Here is a 22,364-nt window from a genome sequence, read left to right as displayed (position 1 = left end):
GAGGCTCCAGGAGCGCTTGGACAGCGCTGCCAGGGATGTGCAGGCTGCGATTTTGGGCTGTCCTGGCAGGAATAAGAGCTGGATGATCCCTGTGGGTCCCTCCCCACTCAGGACGTGGCTCTGTGAGCTCTGCTTTGACTCAGCCTGAGGCTTTTTGCCCCAAACAGCCCAAAGGGAGGACAGACCCCACCCCAGAGCCCTTTGGGGGCTGCGGGCACGGAGCTGCTGCTGCCTCGGGGGTCTGGCACCGGGGACCCCCCTGCATCACCGAGCATTTCTGTTCCAGCACAAGGCTGGGCAGCTGGGGCATTAATAGGCAGACAGGACTCAGTTCCTTCATGCAGGAAAAGCAGATTTTTTATTCACATAACTCATTTTTATATGTTTTTCACGGGCCTCATGGGCAGCTCTGGGCACGAGTTGTTTCCTTGCCACTAAATTCACTGGTTAAAAGATGTTTTGTGTGCTCGTGCTGAGACTCTTCCTATTCATAGATATTTGTATTTTTCTTTGTGGATTCTCACGGGACAGATTTATTGTTTATGTAGGTGCAAACTTATTTTTCTCTGTGAGAATAGGTTATTGTGCTAACTGCCTTCCTTCTTACCATTTTTCCTTATGGGAACTCAGAAGTTCCTTCTGGCTTAGCTAGAGCAGCAGAGCCTAAACCATTTACAATGCTTTTGTAATATCTCTGTTTGCAACGGGCAGAGAGTCCTGACATGCCCGAGGCAGTGTCAGCAAAGACCCCTGAGGGTTTTCCCCTCTCCCAGAGGCACCGCAGCAGGCGGGGGGATGCTCAGGAGACCCCCCCCTGCCCTCCCCGGGCTGCTCCGGTACCACCACAGCCCCCCTGTTCTGCACAGATATATCTCAGATATAATATTATATATCCCCAGACTTCGGTTTCAGGATTCCCACAGACCCGCTCCACAGAATTTGAACCCCCGGAGAGGAGTTTAAAAATCCAGGGGAGCCGCTGACTTGGTGGCTGTAAGTGACATCTAGTGGAAGCGGCAGGGAAAGGAGGGAACAGGTAAAAAACACCCGGTCCCGTCGGATTCGGGAGGGGGAAACGGATTCCTGGGAGCTGGAACTTCAACCCAGAGCCTTTTCATGACTTGTAAGAAAAAAATAAATCGAATAAACAGAATAATGATATGGATTAATAATGGAATAATAAAATAAGATAAAGAGAGAAAATAGAATAAAGAGAATGGCTTTGTCTGCCAGGGTAGAGGTTGTCTCTCGTCAGTGGACATGGCAGAGGTCACCTGGCCCTGCAGCTGCTGTCCCCAAGGCAGGAGCACCACAGGCCGTGCCGTGTGCTGCAGAGTCACGGAATCATGGAACGGTTTGGGTTGGAAGAACTCCAAAGCTCACCCAGTGCCACCCATGGCACAGCAGGGACACCTTCCACTCCCCCGGCTGCTCCGAGCCCTGCCCAGCCTGGCTTTGGGCGTTCTCAGGGGCAGCCACAGCTGCTCTGACCCAACCCTCTCATCCCTTCGGGTCACCCTGCTGCCATCTCTGCCCGGGGACAGCTCTGGGACACGGGGACAGTGTCCCACGGCCCGGGCCTGCCCAGCCCGAGCTGGGGACGCACAGACCCTGTCCCCAGGGACCACTGCCCGCGGGTCCTGAGCCCTTCCTGCTGCCCCCGGGACATCTCCCTGCCCTGTTCCCCTCTCCCCAGGGCTGTCATTGCTCTGTTCCCCTCTCCTCGGGACATTTCCCTGTTCTGTTCCCCTCTCTCCGGGACATTTCCCTGCTCTGTTCCCCTCTCCCTGCTCCATCTCCCTGTTCTGTTCCCCTCTCCCTGCTCCATCTCCCTGCTCTGTTCCCCTCTCCCCGGGACATCTCCCTGCTCTGTTCCCCTCTCCCCGGGGCTGTCATTGCTCTGTTCCCCTCTCCTCGGGACATTTCCCTGTTCTGTTCCCCTCTCCCTGCTCCATCTCCCTGCTCTGTTCCCCTCTCCCCGGGGCTGTCATTGCTCTGTTCCCCTCTCCCTGCTCCATCTCCCCTCTCTGTTCCCCTCTCCCCGGGGCTGTCACTGTCCCTGCTCCATCTCCCCGCTCTGTTCCCCTCTCCCCGGGGCTGTCACTGTCCCCTCTCCGTTCCCCTCTCCCCGGGGCTGTCACTGTCCCCTCTCCGTTCCCCTCTCCCGGGCTGCTGGCTCTGTTTCCCCGGCCCTGCCCCGGCCGGAGGGTCCCGCCGGCTCCGCGGCCGCTGCCCGGGGCTGCTCTTGCGAGAGCGAAGCCAAAGCTTGCGCAGAAATCTGAAACCCGGCGAGACTTGGATTAACAAGCCGAAACTCCGGCCAGGAGCCGGGCTTGGGGAAGAGCTTGGCAGAGTTTCAGGCGAGTGCGGGCTGGGTTTCAAGGGAGCCGAGTGTGACCTTTGCATGAGCCCGCTGCTGGCGGCTCGGGGAGCACGGGCTGGAATTTTAACAGAGCCTGGGGAGCGAGTTTCAGGCGAAAAAAAAAAAAAAACCAAAAAGAAACCAAACCCCAAAACCAAAAAAACTTAATGGGTTTGGGCAAAAACAATGCGGAGCTGGGGTGGTTCGGGGGTGATAATTGCTGCTCACCTGCCCCCAAACCAGCAAAACCAGCCGGGTGGTTGCGGCTTCGCTGCACTCGCAGTTTCAGTGCAGGGTTAACCCTTTCCTCAGCTCGGAGCTGTTCCTCCCGGGCTGGATCCCAATTCCTGTTTTTTCAGGAGTCCCCGGGGAGGTTTCGTGCAGGGTCCGGGCTGTTCGTGAGCAGCTCAGCATTCCCTGATCCCGGGCTGAGCTCTGACAGCTCGGACCGCGCAGGAGTTTGAGGGAAGGAAGGGATGGATGGGATCGGGGGCAGATCCCGAGCTGGGAGGGCAGGGAGAGCACAAGGCCGCTGCTGTCAGTGTCTGAGGCACCGGGATCATCCAGCTAAAAGCGAAGGAGGAATGAGAAAATAATCACAAATAAACCTGTCTGTCCCGGGAAGGGCCGAGCTTGTCTCGCTCCTGGAGCTGTGGACGGATTTCTTTTTCCGTCGTGCTTTATTTTTTTTTCCATTGCTTTTGCTACAATCTCTCCCTTCCTGCCCTGCCGAGCAGCGTGCGATGGGTGTAGATCAGGGCAGGGAGGATCTTCCTAATCAAAGCCACATTTCTCTGCATTGTCTGGGTTCTCTCCCGGGGAGCTCAGCCAAACCCCCGCCCTCCGGAGCTTTCAGCCCTGCTTTGGAAGGCTGCACAAAGGTAGAATTCTCCCAAACGGAGTTTCTTGGGCAGGAAGGGAATTATTCCACATTGCCCTGAGAGCTCCTCTCCCAGGAACTGAGGTTTCTTTAGGCTGGGAGTGGTGAGTGCCGAGCCTGGAGCCACAGAAGGTGTCTCTGTCCCGAAGGAAGTGCCCTCCACGGCATTCCCGGTTTTCCTGCCTTTTCCATGCCCTTGATCCTGGCAGTTTCTCCCACGCCGTGTCCCGCCAGGCCCAGGGGCCACAGCTGCTGCGTTATTTGGGGCCCTTCTCCCGTTACAGCTTGGCTTTGGATATTTATATCAAATATATATCTTTGGATCCCAGGGCATCCATCCGGGACGTGCTGGGTGCCATCCACAGCATGGGGCTGGAGTAACTGCAGCATCCCAGTATCATCCCAGTATCATCCCAGTATCATCCACAGCATGGGGCTGGAGTAACTGCAGTGTCCCAGTATCATCCCAGTATCATCCCAGTATCATCCCAGTATCATCCCAGTGCCATCCACAGCATGGGGCTGGAGTAACTGCAGTGTCCCAGTATCATCCCAGTATCATCCCAGTATCATCCCAGTATCATCCCAGTATCATCCACAGCATGGGGCTGGAGTAACTGCAGCGTCCCAGTATCATCCCAGTATCATCTCAGTATCACCGCAGTGCCATCCACAGCACGGGGCTGGAGTAACTGCAGTGTCCCAGTATCATCCCAGTATCATCCCAGTATCATCCCAGTGCCATCCACAGCATGGGGCTGGAGTAACTGCAGCGTCCCACTATCATCCCAGTATCATCCCAGTATCCCAGTATCATCCCAGTGCCATCCACAGCATGGGGCTGGAGTAACTGCAGCATCCCAGTATCATCCCAGTATCCCAGTATCATCCCAGTATCATCCCAGTGCCATCCACAGCATGGGGCTGGCGTAACTGCAGCGTCCCAGTATCATCCCAGAATCATCCCAGTATCATCCCAGTATCATCCCAGTATCATCCCAGTATCATCCCAGTGCCATCCACAGCATGGGGCTGGAGTAACTGCAGCGTCCCAGTATCATCCCAGTATCCCAGTATCATCCCAGTATCATCCCAGTATCATCCCAGTGTCATCCCAGTGTCACCCCAGTGCCATCCACAGCATGGGGCTGGCGTAACTGCAGTGTCCCAGTATCATCCCAGTGTCATCCCAGTGTCATCCCAGTGCCATCCACAGCATGGGGCTGGAGTAACTGCAGCGTCCCAGTATCATCCCAGTACCATCCCAGTGTCATCCCAGTACCATCCCAGTGTCATCCCAGTATCATCCCAGTATCTCAGTATCATCTCAGTATCATCCCAGTGCCATCCACAGCATGGGGCTGGAGTAACTGCAGCGTCCCAGTATCATCCCAGTATCCTAGTACCATCCCAGTACCATCCCAGTGTCATCCCAGTATCATCCCAGTGTCATCCCAGTACCATCCTAGTATCATCCCAGTATCATCCCAGTATCATCCCGGTATCCCAGTGTCATCCCAGTGTCATCCCAGTATCATCCCAGTATCATCCCAGTATCATCCCAGTATCATCTCAGCATCCCAGTATCATCCCAGTGTCATCCCAGCATCATCCCAGTATCATCCCAGTATCCCAGTGTCATCCCAGTATCATCCCAGTATCATCCCAGTATCATCCCAGCATCATCCCAGTATCCCAGTACCATCCCAGTGTCATCCCAGTATCATCCCAGTATCCCAGTATCATCCCAGTATCCCAGTACCATCCCAGTGTCATCCCAGTGTCACCCCGGTATCCCAGTATCATCCCAGTACCATCCCAGTATCATCCCAGTATCATCCCAGTATCATCCCAGTGTCATCCCAGTGTCACCCAGTATCCCAGTGTCATCCCAGTGTCATCCCAGTATCATCCCAGTGTCATCCCAGTGTCATCCCAGTGTCATCCCAGTACCATCCCAGTGTCATCCCAGTATTATCCCAGTACCATCCCAGTGCCATCCCAGTACCATCCCAGTACCATCCCAGTGCCATCCCAGTATCATCCCAGTATCATCCCAGTATCATCCCAGTATCATCCCAGTATCTGGCACCTGAGAGCTGCAGCCAGGGATCCCGGGAAGGAACGGGAGCCAAGAGGGAAACGGGCCCCGGGCTCTCCAGTGCCACTGACTGTCCTTGGCACCGTGTCCCTCTGCCAGCCCTGGGGCTCAGGGACAGCTGGACGTGTCCCTGAGGCCACGCTGGCTTTTCCTGGCCCCGCTGAAGGGAAGGGAAGGGGTGGCTGAGGTTTCATTTCCCCGCGGAGCTGTGTGGGTTCCTCCCTGGGGAACACAGCCCGGGCCGTGTCCTGCTCCATGGGGTGGGTGTGGGGTGGGTGCAGCACGGCTGGGGCTGCCCTGGGGACCCGGCCCCTTTCACATTCCCTGCTGCGCTCTGCAGCCCGAGTGGGGAGGTTTCTGTGACCCAGCCCGGCTCTGGGGGAAGGAAATCGGCTGCGGCCAAGGAAAGGAAACCGCTCGGTTTCCCCTCCGCGTCTGCGAGGGCAGCCGGAGCAGGGTGGGGATGGGAGGGGAAGGCGGCAGCTCCTTCCTTCCATGTGCTCTGGGCCAGGGAAGCGTGTCCTGGGCACTGTCTGCTCCAGCCGCGCCTGCCCGGGGCTCTCCCGGCTCCCTCCCGGCCGTGCAGTGCGGGACAGCAGCCACCGTGGGGAGCTTCCATCCCGCAGGATGGCCGGGCACGACCAGGGCAGGAGTGTCCCCTGCCCGCGGGGACACAGCCGGGAGCTGTCCCCTGCCCGCGGGGACACAGCCGGGAGATATCCCCTGCCCCTGGGGACAGACACAGCCAGGAGTGTCCCCTACCCGCGGGGACACAGCCGGGAGCTGTCCCCTGCCCGCGGGGACACAGCCAGGAGTGTCCCCTGCCCCTGGGGACAGACACAGCCAGGAGTGTCCCCTGCCCCTGGGGACAGACACAGCCAGGAGCTGTCCCCTGCCCCCGGGGACAGACACAGCCAGGAGCTGTCCCCTGCCCCCGGGGACAGACACAGCCAGGAGTGTCCCCTGCCCCTGGGGACAGACACAGCCAGGAGTGTCCCCTGCCCGTGGGGACACAGCCAGGAGTGTCCCCTGCCCCTGGGGACAGACACAGCCAGGAGCTGTCCCCTGCCCACGGGGACACAGCCAGGAGATGTCCCCTGCCCGCGGGAGATGTCCCCTGGCTCCTTGGGGTGGACAGGGGTCATGGCCAGCACCTGGCCCTGGGGAGGGTCCCCGAGGGGATGCAGAGTCCAGGGGTCCCTCCCAGCTCCCGCAGCACCCCGGCCACAGCCATGTCCAGCTGGGGTGTCCTGGTGGCCGAGAGGACAGCTGGAGCCTCGGGACAGGGCTGGGGGCAGCAGGGCTGGGGGGCAGGGGGGCAGTGAGCAGGGGGGCAGGGGGCAGGGGGGCAGTGAGCAGGGGGGCAGCAGGGCCGGGGGCAGCAGGGCCGGGGGGCAGTGGGCAGGGGGGCAGTGGGCAGGGGGGCAGTGAGCCGGGGGGCAGTGAGCCGGGGGGCAGGGGGCAGGGGGGCAGGGGGCAGGGGGGCAGGGGGGCAGTGAGCAGGGGGCAGGGGGGCAGTGGGCAGGGGGGCAGTGAGCCGGGGGGCAGTGGGCAGGGGGGCAGGGGGGCAGTGGGCAGTGGGCCAGGGGGCAGGGGGCAGGGGGGCAGGGGGCAGGGGACAGTGGGCAGGGGGGCAGTGAGCAGGGGGGCAGTGGGCAGGGGGGCAGTGGGCCGGGGGGCAGGGGGCAGGGGGCAGGGGGGCAGTGAGCAGGGGGGCAGTGGGCAGGGAGGCAGGGGGCAGCAGGGCCGGGCTCACTCTCGCAGCCCCTGTGCTCAGGCAGCTCTTCAGGGCAGCTGTTTCTGGCCCTGGGGCAGGGAGGGCGTGCTGGGGGAGGAAGGTGGGAGGAAGGCTCCGGGGCTCGTGGGAGCTGAGGGTTATTTCTGGCTGGGCTTCGTGACCTGCCAGGTCACCCTTGGCACTCTGCAGCTCCCCCGTGCCAGGCTCTGCCTGAGCCCGCAGCCCAAGGCTCCCCACACCACGTGGCCCTGGGTGGCGTGGGACAGCTGCCACACACCCTGCGAGGTTTGTCACAAGGCTGTGATGCTGCCTGTGGTCTCCTGATGTCACCCTGCTGCGGCAATAAATGTCCTGGCAGCGCCCTAAATAGGTGAACCCTGCCCCGAGGTGATTTTGTGTCACCCTGGAGCAGGTGACTAAGTCAGAGAAGTGGCTCTGTGGGAAAAAGGACGGTCCCTGCCCCCGGGTGTGCCAAAGGCCGGGAGCTCCATGGCCTGCCCTCCTTCCCTTCCCTGCTGGCCACCCCATGGAGTGACCCCGAGGGGAACGGAGGGCACTGGGACCAGCAGCCGTGGCTGTGGCACAGTCACACACACCTTGGCTGGCACCTGGCATGTCCCCACCAGTTCTATATATGGGCCTGCCCTCTCCGGGCCGGTGGCACTGGGATCTCAAGTGACACCGGGGAGGGAGGGGGGGGTCTATTTTTAGCCCCTGAATGGATCTGAGCTGGAGCCGGGCTCTCTGCCCCCGTCAAGGGGACGGCATCATGTTGTGCTGGGAGGGCTCTCCTGCGTGGCTCCTCGAATGGCTCCATCCCCGCCTGGCGCTGGGGGACAGGTACGATGGGCTTTGTCACCTCCCCGCTTGTCCTGCGGCCGGGTCCCCCCGGGCTGGGCTGGCCAGGGCCACGGGCAAGCAGCGGCTGCTTCCGTGGCTTTGCTGGAATGTCCCGTTTGTGCTTCGTCAGGAACGCTCAGGAACATCAGTCCCGCTTCTTAAGGTGGATTGTAGGAAAAATGAGTAGGAAAGGGCGGGTGTGAGGTGTGATGCTGCTCTGGGGAGCATCCCAAAGCTCCGGTGCAGCTGTGGGGAGCATCCCAAAGCCCCGGTGCAGCTGTGGGGAGCATCCCAAAGCCCCGGTGGTGCCGTGCTGGGGTGCAGAGGCAGCGGGGACAGGAGGGGGTGGCAGTGGTTTCTCTCACTGCTGCCTGGGTTGTGTTCCAGCACAGCCATCCCCATCCCGCCGAGGCTGCCAGGGGCTGGGATTTCCAGCTGGAAACGGGTGAGGACGAGTAGATGGAAGGCAGGAACCGGGGGGAGGGCACACGTCTCGCCTCCGTCTGCCCACACCGCTGCCACCCCCTCCTCCCTGACCTCTCCGTGCTCCCCCGCTGCAGGCATGGATAACTTCGAGTACAGCATCCAGCTGAACGACCGGGAATGGGCTGAGTTCTTCCAGGCTTCCGAGGAGTGCAGCCTGGCGCCCGCCTCGCTGGCCACGGCCGAGGAGCAGTGTCTCAGTGACATTGAGCAAGGGGAAGCCTCGGGACGGGACGGCGAGGTCGCCTCCAGGGCGGGCAGCGAGCCAGGGCCTGGCAGGGCCAGCGCTGCCCCACGTGGGGCCGGCACCGCCCCGCGGCTGTGCCCGGAGCGTGGGCACCGCTCCGAGCCCGAGCCGCTCCCGGACAGCGGCGGCGAAGCGGGGCCGGGCTGTGCGGGCGCGATCCCCGGTGCCAGGGCCGAGGCCGGGTGCCCGGCAGGCGCTGCCATGCCCAGCGCCCAGCGGAGGCAGCCGCCCCCCGGGCCCTCGGCTCCGGGCGGCCCCGGGCAGGGAGCGGCCCCGGGCAGCCGGGCCCCGGAGCCCGAGCAGGGCGGGGATGCGGCAGCGGGACGAGCCCCGCTGGCACAGCCGGCGGTGCTGGCGCAGCCGGAGGCTCCGGCAGCCTGTGCCTCCGCCGAGGGATCGGCCGAGAAAAGCGCTGTCCCCTCGGAGCCCGGGCTGCGGGGACCCGCGGGGGACCCCCCGAGCCCGGCCCTGGGGACGGTGCCCGGGGCGGGCACGGAGCCGAGCTCGCCGGGCGGATCCCCCAGCGTGGTGAGGCCGAAGGTGCCGGCGCAGCCGAAGAAGAGCCGCAGGCAGCGCGGAGCCACCGAGGGGGACAGGGACCCTGCGGCGGCCGCGGCACCGGGAGCCACCGGAGCCGGGAAGGCCCCTCCGGGCTCCCCGATGTCCCCTCGGAAGGGCAAAGGGAAGGACAAGGCGGCCAAGGGAGCGCTGGTGAGGCTGGGCAGCGAGGAGGCTGCCGAGAACAAGCGGCCGGTGCCCGGCGTGGATGGCGGCGATGCCGGGGCTGCTCCCCCGAAGCAGAAGGGCAAGGAGCCGGGCCCGCAGTCCCCAGGGAAGGCAAAGGCCACCAAGCACCCCAAGGCAGGGCAGGCCGGTGGCTTGGGCGTACGTGACAGTGTCCCAGTGGTCCCTGGCGATGGAGCCGCGGCTCCTCCAGCAGAGGCGTGCCAGGAGATGCCAGGGAAGCCTCTCCAGCCCGGGAGCGCGGCAGCGTTTGGAGGGAATGCTGCTGAGGGGGCTGGGGTGAAACCTGCAGCTGAGATCCCTGCAGTTCCTGCAGCTGAGATCCCTGCAGTTCCTGCAGCTGAGATCCCTGCAATTCCTGCAGCTGAGATCCCTGCAATTCCTGCAGCTGCGATCCCTGCAGTTCCTGCAGCTGAGATCCCCAGGAAGCCCTCAGAGATCCCTGCAGTTCCTGCAGCTGCGATCCCTGCAGTTCCTGCAGCTGAGATTCCCAGGAAACCCTCAGAGATCCCTGCAGTTCCTGCAGCTGAGATCCCCAGGAAGCCCTCAGAGATCCCTGCAGTTCCTGCAGCTGAGATCCCCAGGAAGCCCTCAGAGATCCCTGCAGTTCCTGCAGCTGAGATCCCCAGGAAGTCTGCAGCTGAGATTCCCAGGAAACCCTCAGAGATCCCTGAGGTTCCTGCAGCTGGGATCCCACGGGAGCCTGTGGCTATGATTCCCAGGAAACCTGTAGCTGAGATCCCTTGGGAGCCTGCAGTTGGCATCCCCAGGATTCCTGCAGCTGGGATGCCCAGGATCCCTACGGTGGGGATCCCTTGGGAGCCTGCAACAGGGATCCCCAGGAGTCCTTCCGTTGAGATCCCCAGGATCCCTGCAGCTGAGATCCCCAGGATTCCTGCCATTGAGATCTCGTGTGAGCCTGCAGCTGGGATCCCCTCGATTCCTGCAGCTGGGATCTCTTGGGGAGCTGCAGCTGAGATCCCCAGGGGGACGAGCCCCCTGTGCTTTGCTGATGGAGCCTCTGCCAAGCCCAGCTCTCTGGATGTGACCTGGCCTGAGATGTACGAATACCTGTTCTGCGATTCCCAGGAGGAGGAGGAGGAGCTGGGCAGCTCCGTGGAGGGGCGGAAATCGCCCTTGCAAAGGGAAATCTCCTGGCCCGAACTGTACGAGTATTTTTTCAATGAACCTGAAGGAAGCAGGAAAAAAGGCAAAGCTAAAGACAGGAAAAGAAAGAAGCCCAGCGGCTTGAACCGCCCTGGGCTGCAGAAGGAGGCTCCCAGCTCGGCTCCAGGCGAGGACTCCGTGGTTATCCCAGTCCCTGACGTGTATGAACACTGCTTCCCAGAGAGAGCCCACAACAGGATGGGCTGGAGAGGGATTTTCTCAGTGGCTCCAGCCTCCGAGGTGAGGAAAGCTGTGGGGGCTTTGAGGTCCCTGCTGCAAAGGCAAATCCAGCTGGGAGGAGGCCAAGCCCAAACATCCCAGGCCCTGGTGCCCAGAAGATGCGGAGAGAAGCTCGCCCTGGTCCCGTTGGGAGGAGCCCAGGTGTGGCCAGAGGATGCAGACAAGGCCCTGGCACTGAGAGGTAAATCCTGTTATTCCCTGTAGGGACATGTGGGATTCTCCCCTGGGATTCTCCCTCCCTCTGTCCCCTGGGATTCTCCCTCCCTCTGTCCCCGTGCCACGCGGGTGCTCCTGACCAGCTCCCCCAGCATGGACAGCGAATGTGGGACTGTAAAACCCACTGTGATCAGAAAAACACCCTCAGGAGACCTCAGAGGTCACCTGAGCATTGCCTGTTCCTGGAGGCAGGTGAGAGAAATGGGAATAAAGGGAGAAGTTTGACCCACAAGGACAGGCAGGGGATTTGTCTTTGAGCTCGAATGATGCTCAGAGCCACAGAGTTAATATTAAACCCAAACGATGCGGGAACCATCCCAAAGGGAGCCTCAAAATCGAGCTTCCAGTCTGTTTGTATGGAGAAAAAACCCCTTTGAGGTGGTCACAGCTAATTAATAAGCCAGTTTTAATTAAAAGCCTGATCAAATGAATAGGAGCAAAAATAGTCTGATCTTGAGCTAGGCCTGCAAGTTGTTGCAGCAGGGCAGGGAATGCAGGGCAGGGAATGCAGGGCACTCAGGGATTTCCTCATCCCTGGAGGAGGCAGGAGTGGGCTGGGGTGCCCGGAGGGATGCTGAGCACTCTCGGCTGCTGTGCCTGAGGACACTGGGGACAGGAAGGACACACAATTCCCGTGTCCCCAGGAATTGTTCTGTCCTAGATCTGCTGCCCAGACTCGATTCCAGCCGCCACAGAGAGCTGGCAAGATCTGCAGGGAGGTGGTGAGGCAGCCTGGGGTGGCTTTAACAAACGTTTCCTTGGGCTTTTGAGCAAAGTGTGAGACTGAGAGGGGTGACAAATGTGCCACCGTGCCCTGGGAGTGCACAGAGCCCTGAGCAGACCCCTGTGACTTCACCCCCAACCCAAAACCACCTTCAGCGATGATGTCCCGGGAGCACCAGGGATTTGCTGTCCCACAGGGAGGGGAGGGGTGGCAGGGGAGGTGGCACCAAGCCCCCAGACCTCGTGCTGGTGTCGTGGCAGGAGCAGCAGAGGACCCGCGGGTGCTGAGCCACAAGGACATGTGCCTCGTCTTCTGCGCCTTCGCGTCCTGGGCGGTGAAGACATCTGACCTGCAGGCTCCGGATGCCTGGAAGACCAGTACGTACAGTCCAGCCTGGAGAGGGGTGGGCAGGGCTCTGAGGGACACTTGGCAGGGAGAAAAACCGGGGTATTTATACCTGCAGTGGGGAAATGCAGCCTTTTCCTGGTTTTCCAAAGTCGTTTCCATGCCTTGTCTCCCCTCTAATCCCGATTCCCACTCGCTTCTTTTGTGCTTTCCCTACAAAGTGGCTGCTGAGCTGAGCTGGATCCACAGCCTTGCTCCATCCAGCCCCTGGCAGGGATTGGTTTGTCAGGGCTTCCTCAGGAGTTGGAGTGAGCAGGTTTAGATTCCCTCATCCCAGCTGGAACAAAATTCCCGAGTTTTTCTGATGTGGTCGGAAGTTTTAATCTTCTCCCCAAACACAGCTCAGCTGAGGCAGCATCTCCTGCACAGAGTCCTGCAGTTCCCTGGAGTTCTGTGGGATCCTCTCCTCTCCAACCCCAGCAGTTGGAAGCTGGTGGGGACAGAGGAAGCTGAAGAAACACAAATTCGTGGAATCCCACAGAAGGGGGACGGCTGGATGAGCAGGGAATGGCTCAGGGAGAGCAACATTCCCAGTGCCCTGGAGAAGCCTTCCAGAGCAGCATTCCTCAATTCCTGCCCTGGAACACCCCTTCCATGGGAAGAAATGCCAGGATCAAGGCTTCCCGCTGCTTTTCCAGGCGAGGAATGTTCCCTGCGAAGGTCACCAGGAAGCTGACACCCCGGGCTGGGAATAGCTGCTGAGCTAAGGCTGCTCTGTGCCGTCATCACCAGCAGCTCCTGGCCTGTTCCCCTCGGCTGCTGAGTTTTTGGGATGCAGGACGTGGCCCTGGGAAAGGTGTGGAAAGCGGGATACGCTCCTCGTGCCCCGGGATGGAATAACCTGGAGAGGAGGGAGGCAGGAGCGGTTCCACAGCCCAGAGCAGCCTTTCTCTCTGGGCATTTGGGCTTCTAGCAAGCTGAATTTGTAGTCCTCTACCACATAAATCAAAATCCAGCCTGAATTTAAAGTTTTGGAGTCCAAAATCACGGCCTGGATTCCCGGTTTTACTTGGGAATCAAGGGCACTTAAACCAAATCACAAACATTTGGGTGCAAGTATAGAGCAGATCTTGATTTGTGTTTCATCCCCATTCATTATTTCTTGTGTCCCTACATTTTTTGGTTCGGAGTTGTGGATATTTTCTGCTTTTGGCTGGGACCAGAAAATCCCCAGAAAATCCCCAAAATGAGAATTTTCTTGGTGCCCTCTTGGTCCAAACAGAAGCAGGAGATGAAGGTGTTGTCCTGAAAATCCTGGTGGGATTTTCCTAGCGTATCTTTCTCATCTAAGATCAAATCTCCAGCTGAACCTGTGGCTTCACCCAATCCATGAAATCCCCACCTGGATCTGTGTATCCACCCAATCCATGAAATCTCCCTCTGGATCTCTGTATCCAACCATTGCACATCACCTATTGAGCATTTCCCTTAAAAACAGCATTTTTTTATGGAATGCTGGTGTCTCCATGTACCCAAACTCTGGGATTTGATGTGGCCAGTGAGGCTTTGGGCAGCTGGGAACAAATTCCATCGTGGAATTGTGGAATCCGGATTGTGGTGGGAATGAAAATCAAAGGCAGGAGGGGACTGGGAGAGGGAGAGCAGCGACCCCCCCGTGTCCCACGAGCAGTTTGGGACCCCCAGGGCTGGGAAAAGATCCGGAGCTGTGGGAGAAGCACCCAGAGTCACCGTGGGAATGTTTCGGGCTCTTTTCCAGTGTTCCTGGCGAGTTTTGGCACCCTCTCGGCCATCCGCTACTTCCGAAGGCAGGTCAGGGAAGGGCACCCCCGGACTTAACCCCTGCCGTGCCGCAGCCGCTGCCCGAGGCCGCCGGGCAGGGGCCGGGACTTTGCTCTGGACGCTGGGAGAAGGCTGGAGCCAGCAGCGAGAACTTCTCCGGCCCCATCCCCGCCGGGCCAGGCAGCGGGAGCCTGCCGGGAACGGGAACTGACGGTAGGACAGGACAGGACAGGGCAGGGAATGCCCCCGGTCCCTCCGCCCCGCTGCGGTCACCTGGTGACGCTCGGAGCAAGCGGGGAAGAGCTCCCGACAAAAGAGCCGGGATATCTGAGGAGGAGGAAGAGACGGCTTTGGGAAGAGCTGGGCTGCGGGGGGATGGAGGGGCCGCTCCCTCGGCACAGCCCGGCGCTCCCAGCACCGGTTTGATCGCACATCCAGCCCCACCAGGGCTCATCCTCTCGCATTTCACTCCAACAAGTCCCAGCTCGGTGCAGCAGCTCGGGGATAAGGTTTCTGTCGCACATGGCATGCAGGGTCTGGCCCTGGGGACACATCCCGGGGGACAGGACGGGCAGGGGACACGTCCCGAGGGACAGGACGGGCAGGGGACAGGTCCCGGGGGACAGGACGGGCAGGGGACACATCCCAGGGGACAGGATGGGCAGGGGACAGGTCCCGGGGGACAGGATGGGCAGGGGACAGGTCCCGGGGGACAGGACGGGCAGGGGTCGCTCGGGGGACAGGACGGGCAGGGGACACATCCCGGGGGAGAGGACGGGCAGGGGACACATCCCGGGGGACAGGATGGGCAGGGGACACATCCCAGGGGACAGGACGGGCAGGGGTCGCTCGGGGGACAGGATGGGCAGGGGACACATCCCGGGGGACAGGATGGGCAGGGGACAGGTCCCGGGGGACAGGACGGGCAGGGGACACATCCCGGGGGACAGGACGGGCAGGGGACACATCCCGGGGGACAGGATGGGCAGGGGACACATCCCGGGGGACAGGACGGGCAGGGGACAGGTCCCAGGGGACAGGACGGGCAGGGGACAGGTCCCGGGGGACAGGACGGGCAGGGGACACATCCCGGGGGACAGGACGGGCAGGGGACATATCCCAGGGGACAGGATGGGCAGGGGACACGTCCCGGGGGACAGGACGGGCAGGGGACACATCCCGGGGGACAGGACGGGCAGGGGACATATCCCAGGGGACAGGATGGGCAGGGGTCGCTCGGGGGACAGGACGGGCAGGGGACACATCCCGGGGGACAGGATGGGCAGGGGACAGGTCCCGGGGGACAGGACGGGCAGGGGTCGCTCGGGGGACAGGACGGGCAGGGGTCGCTCGGGGGACAGAATGGGCAGGGGACACATCCCAAGGGACAGGACGGGCAGGGGACAGGTCCCGGGGGACAGGATGGGCAGGGGACACATCCCGGGGGACAGGACGGGCAGGGGACACATCCCAGGGGACAGGATGGGCAGGGGACAGGTCCCGGGGGACAGGACGGGCAGGGGACACGTCCCGGGGGACAGGATGGGCAGGGGTCGCTCGGGGGACAGGACGGGCAGGGGACACGTCCCGGGGGACAGGACGGGCAGGGGACACATCCCGGGGGACAGGACGGGCAGGGAACAGGTCCCGGGGGACAGGACGGGCAGGGGTCGCTCGGGGGACAGGATGGGCAGGGGACAGGTCCCAGGGGACAGGACGGGCAGGGGACAGGTCCCGGGGGACAGGACGGGCAGGGGACAGGTCCCGGGGGACAGGACGGGCAGGGAACAGGTCCCAGGGGACAGGACGGGCAGGGGTCGCTCGGGGGAAGGGGCAGCCGGGGGACCCTGCAGGACACGCACAGGGTGGGAAGGGCAGCACGGAAAGGGGCTGAGCTCAGGGAATTCTCAGGAAAGAGGACAGGGGGATGTTGGACAGGAGGGAGAAGGATGTGGGAGGGTTTGGCTGTGCCAATCAGCAGGGAAAGGGTCTGGATATTTGATTTATTTCCTTTTGTACCTCCCGTGCTGGGGAGACAAGGCTGGCTGGGAGAGACGTGGGCTGAGGGGGCCTGGAATGGAAAGTGTGAGAGGAAAATGAAACAGTTCCGTTTGCCCCTCTCCCCAGAGCCTCCATCACCAATCCAGGGCATTCTTGAGGAGGAATTTCCTTCCCTCACGGGGCTGCTACCAGCAGCAATGTGGGATTGAGATGACAGAGGCTCTGGGGGCAGTCAGGGCTGCGGTGTGGGAGCTCTGCAGGATCGCTGTGCTGTCTCTGAGCAGAGAGCAGAGGTTTCTGTCCCTGTGCTCAGAGTGCCACCAGGCTTTGAGGTGTGCAGGGGTGGGCTGGAGGCCCTGGATTGCTGCTGACAGGGGGTACAGTGAGATGTGGGACTGGGAGTTAGAGCTGGACGGGCTCTGCATGGGCTGGAGCAGCTGAACACCCACCGAGAGGGGTTCTGCGGAGGAGGAGAACACAGGGAATGTGCTGGAAGCTTCTAATAAAGTTCTGTCTCATTTACTACTCCTGTGTCCATCCCTCTGCCTGTGGGGAGCGTTAAAGGAGTCCTGGGCTTTCCAGGAGGATAAATCAATGCCCTGCGTGTGTGTGGCTGCAGAAGGGCAGGGTTTGGAGCCCCGGGCACAGAGCAGGCAGGGGCATGGGGCTGTGTCCCCTGTCCTTGGCTCAGTCCCCGTTCCTGCCCCTGGCTGTCACATGTCACCAGCAGCCGACCCACAGATCCCTCCTGGCTCGGCTGCCCCTGGCTCGGCCCCAGGCAGCTCCTCTGGACAGAGCAGGGAGCAGGAGACACTGCCCAGCAGCACAAGCTCCATCCCCTCCCTGCTCCCGCATCCCCCGGCAGCCAGGAACAGCTGGCACTGCCTGCTCAGCTCTGCTGGAATCCACGGGATTTACCCCTGGCCTAAATGGTTTGTGTCTGTCCCAGGGCTCCAGGATTTCACCGAAACTGGGAGGGTTTCTGGCCGAACCCCTTCGTGCTGAAGCTGCTTTTGGTGCATTGCCTGCTCCAGGGGCGGGGAATGGGACAGGGCTGGGGTGTGGAGGCTGCCTGTGCCCGGGACAGCTGCATCTTTCCCAATCCTTCCCATCTTCTCCTGCCCCAGAGGAGCCACACCAGGCCCTTGGGGTGGGGACAGTGCCTCCTGGCTGTCCCTGAGCTGCTCCAGCAGGGAAAGTTCAGTGTCCCCAAATCTTCCAACTCCCAAGGATTTGGGGGAGAATAGTGGGAATACCCCGCTGTCCCCATGTCTCTATCCCAGTGCTCTTCCCAGGAGAGCTGAGCGCTCCCAGGGCTGACAGGAGGTTCCTGTCACCCTTTGCTCTCTGTGATCTTCACTGTCTGACCCTTCAGAGCTCGGCTGGGAGATGCCAGCAGGACCTGGCACCCCTCCCTGCCCCAAGAGCACTCCTGGCAGCTCCCAGCTGTGCTCCACGCTCCTTTGGATCCGCCCTGCAAGGGGAGGGTGGGATGGATATTTCAGGAGCTGGATGCTCTCAGCCGGCCCCAGGAGTGAAGGGAATTATGGAAAGGTCCCGCTGCTGTTGGGTGATCTGGGAGCCTCTGCCATGCTCAGCCAGGGAGCAGAGCAGCCTGAAATTTGAATGCTTGGTTTATTCTCTGACCTTTTCAGCTCTCCCCTCCGCCTCACAGCAAGGCCGAGCGTGCCTGGGATGTTTTTCTCCACGGCCAAAATTGAGACGAAACCTCACAAATTCAATACACCCAAGGATTTCTCCCAGACAAAAGCTGCCGGGACCGAGGGGCTTTGACCTCCTGCGGGCAGCCAGGACCTGGCACAATCGCAGCGACCTTTGGGTGCCCCGTGGGTGCCCTGAGGCTGCTGCCGGGAGCGGTGCCATCCCTCCCTCGCTGTGCCCCGCACGTAGCTCCCTCATCTGACACCTCCCCATGTGCCAGGCACATGAAAAAGTCAGGCAGGTGCTCCCGAGGAGCCGCCCGCGTTTCATCCCTCCCGGACACTCAGGGATGTCTCTCCTCCCCCTTTGCCTGGGAATGGCTTTGGCCCAATTCCTTCGCTTGGATTTTTTTTTTTTTCCCCTTTCACCTCTCGCTGCTGTAACAGGAGCAGAGCCTCCCGTGGGAATTCCTGCGGCCGTTCCCGGCTTTCCGCTGCCCTCCAGAGGGGTTTTGGGGGTTGATGCTGTGCCAGCCCCGGCAGAGCAGAGGGAGGAGTGACCCTGGCAGCGGCAGGAGCTCCGCTGGCTCCTCGGAGCAGGGAGAACTCCGCATTTTTTGGTGGATTCTCCCACCCTCAGGGCGCTCGGGGAGTTGCTCCTCACAGCCCGGAGCGGATTCCGAACATCCCCGGGATTCGGGAAAGCAGGGATGGGTCCATCCCGAATTTCCTGTCCAGAAGAAACTGCGCCCCGAGGAATCCCCCAGCCTCAAATGGCTTCGTAAAGATAATAAAAATACAGGACCAGGCTGATTTCTGCTACTCCCTGTGTGCTCTCACGGGGAATTCCTCCCAGTTCCCAAAGCCAAAGGAAAAGGTTACAAATTCTGCTTTCTACTGATTTTTTTCCCCCTAAATTTCACTGTTTATTCTTTGAGAGGGGAAAAAAAAAGTTTGGAATGGTGGCTTAAAATTCAGAGAGCAGAGAGAAATTCAACATTCCTGCTGCAGCCAGGGGAAGGATGGGCTCAGTGGTCAGGATTTAAGAGGTTTTTGTGTGTTTGCAGGTTCCAATTTCCACCTCAGTGCAACCCAGACAGATCTAAATAAACCAGTTTTTAAATCCTGAGTCTGCTGAGAAATGTGTTGGAGGAAAAGCAGGAGCAGGGGAATTTTTACAGCCACAAACCCACCTGGGCCAGCATCCGAAGAGGGAAAACCCAAACCCAGGTCCTGACAAACGCTGGGGAGATTTTGGTCAAGGATTAACCCGAGCTGGAGACACTCAGGAGTCTGGAAATCCTCCTGGACATGGGCCCCAGAGCCCCCAGGGCAGCGGTGATGGGCAAAAATTCACCTCCATCAAAGCAGAGGATGGCAAAGAGAGGGAAATGATGCCAGGGGATGGCATTGGGATTGTCCAATCTCACAGAAATCCACGAGGAACTTTAATATCAACAGAAAAGGGATCTCCCCCTTTGATCATTGCTGTTGTAAGGGCATTAAAATATGATGGTGACCCTCAGAGTGCTCACTCAGGGGCATGGGGACCTCCCAGGGCATTTGAGATGTCTCCTAGCACGGTTTTGTTCAGAATAAATAGATCTTTGGGGGGTTATCAGCTACAAATCCTCTCCCCAAAACAGAGCAAACCTGAAAGAAAACAACAACAGCTCCAAGACCCGAGACCACACGGCCCTGAGCGTGCCCCTTTTACAGAACTGAACACCAGCCACAGCTAGAAAATTAAATAGCTCTTCAACTCAGCCACATTTACATTTAAATACACAGAACCCACTCAGACTTTACATGTAAACTTTGTTGGATACCTCCTAAAAAAAAAAGAAAAAGAAAAAGAAAATACAACCAGAGATATTCAAGTACAAATTGTTGTGGTTGCAGCAGAGGAAGAACCAAAGCAGAGGTTTTGTTGCTGTGTTTGATTTGCAGCCTCTGCAGGGAACAAAGGTTAAGAATTTAGAGCCTCAGGTGAAAACATTGGGATTTGCTGCTGACCTTCTAAAGGATCTGGCCTAAGAGGCTGGAAAATCATAACCCTGAGATTCTGTCCCTTGTTTGTGCCCTGTCCTGGCTCTGGGGGGGCCCAGAGGGACATCAGGGACATGCCAGCTCCCCTGGCACTGCTCTGTCTGCGGGGCTTTGCCCATCCCGGAGTTTCTCCTGCAGGGAATTTCCACAGGCAGCGTTTGGGGTGAGCCCAGAGAGGCTGGGAGGGATCCCCTGAGGGGAATTTGGGGTTTCCTCTGCAGGGAGGACCTCAGGGAGCACAGATCACCTGGCATTTTTACTGGCACCAGGTTTGGTGGCACCGGCAGGAAGGAATTTTGCTGGCATAAAGTGGAAGGGAAATCCCACTGTGCTCGGATCTGGTCGGGGATTTTCCCCCTCCATCCCCTCTCTGCTGCCTCTGATGGTGCAGGAGGACAATCCTGGGAGCTGCCAGCCCTGTGTGCCAGGGTGGGGAATGTCCTGAGCCTCCAGAGCTCACTGGTGAAGCTTTGGCTGCTCAGAGGGACCAGCTGCGGGCTCTGGGGAGAAGAACCCAACTAATCCAGGCTCCTCTTTGGTTTTTGAGTGGCTGCTCCCTCTGGACACCGAGTCCCTTTCACCTGAGGGAGCCTGACCCTTTCTGCTCCTCCATTTTCAGGGGGCAAAGCTGTTCTCCCTGAGCCCTCTCTTGCTCCTGCAGCCCCACAGAGCCTGGGGCTGCTGTGCTCTGCCCCCACCCTCGGATTTAGGGCAGGAATTGGAGCCCTGGAGCTGCCAGGCCTGGAGGAGCAGAGCTCAGGGCTGTTCCCTTCCCTTCATCCCAGATTTAGGGCAGGAATTGGAGCCCTGGAGCTGCCAGGCCATGGGGATCAGAGCTCAGGGCTGTTCCCTTCCCTTCATCCCAGATTTAGGGCAGGAATTGGAGCCCTGGAGCTGCCAGGCCATGGGGATCAGAGCTCAGGGCTGTTCCCTTCCCTTCATCCCAGATTTAGGGCAGGAATTGGAGCCCTGGAGCTGCCAGGCCTGGAGGAGCAGAGCTCAGGGCTCTTCCCTTCCTTTCATCCCAGATTTAGGGCAGGAATTGGAGCCCTGGAGCTGCCAGACCATGAGGATCAGAGCTCAGGGCTCTTCCCTTCCTCAAATCCCAGATTTAGGGCAGGAATTGGAGCCCTGGAGGTGCCAGGCCTGGAGGAGCAGAGCTCAGGGCTGTTCCCTTCCCTTCATCCCAGATTTGGGGCAGGAATTGGAGCCCTGGAGCTGCCAGGCTGCTGGGATCAGAGCTCAGGGCTCTTCCCTTCATCCCAGATTTGGGGCAGGAATTGGAGCCCTGGAGCTGCCAGGCCATGGGGATCAGAGCTCAGGGCTCTTCCCTTCCCTTCATCCCAGATTTAGGGCAGGAATTGGAGCCCTGGAGCTCAGAGGCCATGGCAATCAGAGCTCAGGGCTCTTCCCTTCATCCCAGATTTAGGGCAGGAATTGGAGCCCTGGAGCTGCCAGGCTGTTGGGATCAGAGCTCAGGGCTCTTCCCTTCCCTTCATCCCAGATTTGGGGCAGGAATTGGAGCCCTGGAGCTGCCAGGCTGTTGGGATCAGAGCTCAGGGCTGTTCCCTTCCCTTCATCCCAGATTTAGGGCAGGAATTGGAGTCCTGGAGCTGCCAGGCTGCTGGGATCAGAGCTCAGGGCTGTTCCCTTCCCTTCATCCCAGATTTAGGGCAGGAATTGGAGCCCTGGAGCTGCCAGGCTGTTGGGATCAGAGCTCAGGGCTGTTCCCTTCCTCAAATCCCAGATTTAGGGCAGGAATTGGATCCCTGGAGCTGCCAGGCTGTTGGGATCAGAGCTCAGGGCTGTTCCCTTCCCTTCATCCCAGATTTGGGGCAGGAATTGGATCCCTGGAGCTGCCAGGCTGTTGGGATCAGAGCTCAGGGCTGTTCCCTTCCCTTCATCCCAGATTTGGGGCAGGGATTGGAGCCCTGGAGCTGCCAGGCTGCTGGGATCAGAGCTCAGGGCTGTTCCCATCACATCCCTGGGCCCCTGATCCCAGAGTGAATCCCAGGGATTTAGAGCCCGGAGCTGTTCCCCGGCTGGAGCTGCCCTAGACGTGGTAAATGTGCTGGGCACACGGGGAGCAGCAGCGCGAGCCCGGCTCCCTCTCCTCAGCCTCCCACAGGTTGTCGTAGCTCAGGTCGCTCTGGAAGCTCTGCAAGCTCTGGAAGCTCTGGAAGCTCTGGAGCTCAGCGTAGTCGTGCTGGGACAGGGAGTCCTGGCAGGGACAGGGGACATCGGCCACATCCTGGGGACCAGAGCTGTCACCTGCAGGGAAACGGGGAGGAGGATGCATATGTGGATATGGAATATCTAATTGGATATATGGAATATCGAATTATATATATGGAATATCTAATTAGATATATGGAATATCGAATTATATATCTGGAATATCTAATTAGATATATGGAATATCGAATTATATACCTGGAATATCTAATTAGATATATGGAATATCGAATTATATATCTGGAATATCTAATTAGATATGTGTATATGGAATATCTAATTATACATGTGTATGTGGAATATCAAATTACATATCTGGAATATCAAATTATACATGTGTATATGGAATATCTAATTAGATATATGGAATATCTAATTATACATGTGTATATGGAATATCGAATTATATATATGGAATATCGAATTATATATATATGGAATATCTAATTATACATGTGTATATGGAATATCGAATTATATATATGGAATATCTAATTATATATATGGAATATCGAATTATATATATGGAAT

The 22,364-nt window shown here is 59.5% G+C and overlaps 3 protein-coding genes across 10 annotated transcripts in view; 2 read left to right on the top strand and 1 right to left on the bottom strand.

Annotated features, from left to right (window-relative positions):
- Positions 1 to 4,384: 4,384 nt before the first annotated feature.
- On the top strand, positions 4,385 to 6,774 carry LOC131587508 (basic proline-rich protein-like). The gene is made up of 3 exons (XM_058855443.1): positions 4,385 to 4,395; positions 5,510 to 6,483; positions 6,608 to 6,774. The coding sequence occupies exons 1-3, from the start codon at positions 4,385 to 4,387 to the stop codon at positions 6,772 to 6,774; spliced, it is 1,152 nt and encodes a 383-aa protein (XP_058711426.1).
- Positions 6,775 to 7,774: 1,000 nt separating this feature from the next.
- PERM1 (PPARGC1 and ESRR induced regulator, muscle 1) lies at positions 7,775 to 16,413 on the top strand. 5 transcript variants are annotated; one of them, XM_058855230.1, is made up of 6 exons: positions 7,775 to 7,921; positions 8,482 to 10,983; positions 12,003 to 12,119; positions 13,865 to 14,469; positions 15,408 to 15,531; positions 15,619 to 16,413. In XM_058855230.1, exons 2-4 carry the CDS (start codon positions 8,484 to 8,486, stop codon positions 13,942 to 13,944), a joined length of 2,697 nt encoding a protein of 898 aa, XP_058711213.1. In that variant the 5' UTR covers positions 7,775 to 7,921; positions 8,482 to 8,483; the 3' UTR covers positions 13,945 to 14,469; positions 15,408 to 15,531; positions 15,619 to 16,413. The 5 variants fall into 5 exon arrangements, with proteins under 5 accessions (XP_058711213.1, XP_058711210.1, XP_058711212.1 ...); XM_058855227.1 differs by having other exon boundaries at positions 15,589 to 16,413; XM_058855231.1 differs by lacking the exon at positions 7,775 to 7,921 and adding an exon at positions 7,949 to 8,084 and having other exon boundaries at positions 15,589 to 16,413.
- A 2,468-nt stretch (positions 16,414 to 18,881) lies between these two features.
- PLEKHN1 (pleckstrin homology domain containing N1) overlaps positions 18,882 to 22,364 on the bottom strand; it is a 28,551-nt gene continuing 25,068 nt past the window's right edge. For 3 of the 4 annotated variants that reach the window (XM_058855386.1, XM_058855384.1, XM_058855385.1), the window contains one exon: positions 18,882 to 21,869. In XM_058855386.1, the coding sequence (XP_058711369.1) occupies positions 21,652 to 21,869 (218 nt within the window). In that variant the 3' untranslated portion in view covers positions 18,882 to 21,651. The remainder of the gene's footprint in view (positions 21,870 to 22,364) is intronic. The other variant, XR_009279359.1, reaches the window with a different exon arrangement.

Source organism: Poecile atricapillus, chromosome 22 (genome assembly GCF_030490865.1).
Source record: "Poecile atricapillus isolate bPoeAtr1 chromosome 22, bPoeAtr1.hap1, whole genome shotgun sequence".
Lineage (NCBI taxonomy): Eukaryota > Metazoa > Chordata > Aves > Passeriformes > Paridae > Poecile > Poecile atricapillus.
This window is presented reverse-complemented; position numbering and strand designations above follow the sequence as displayed.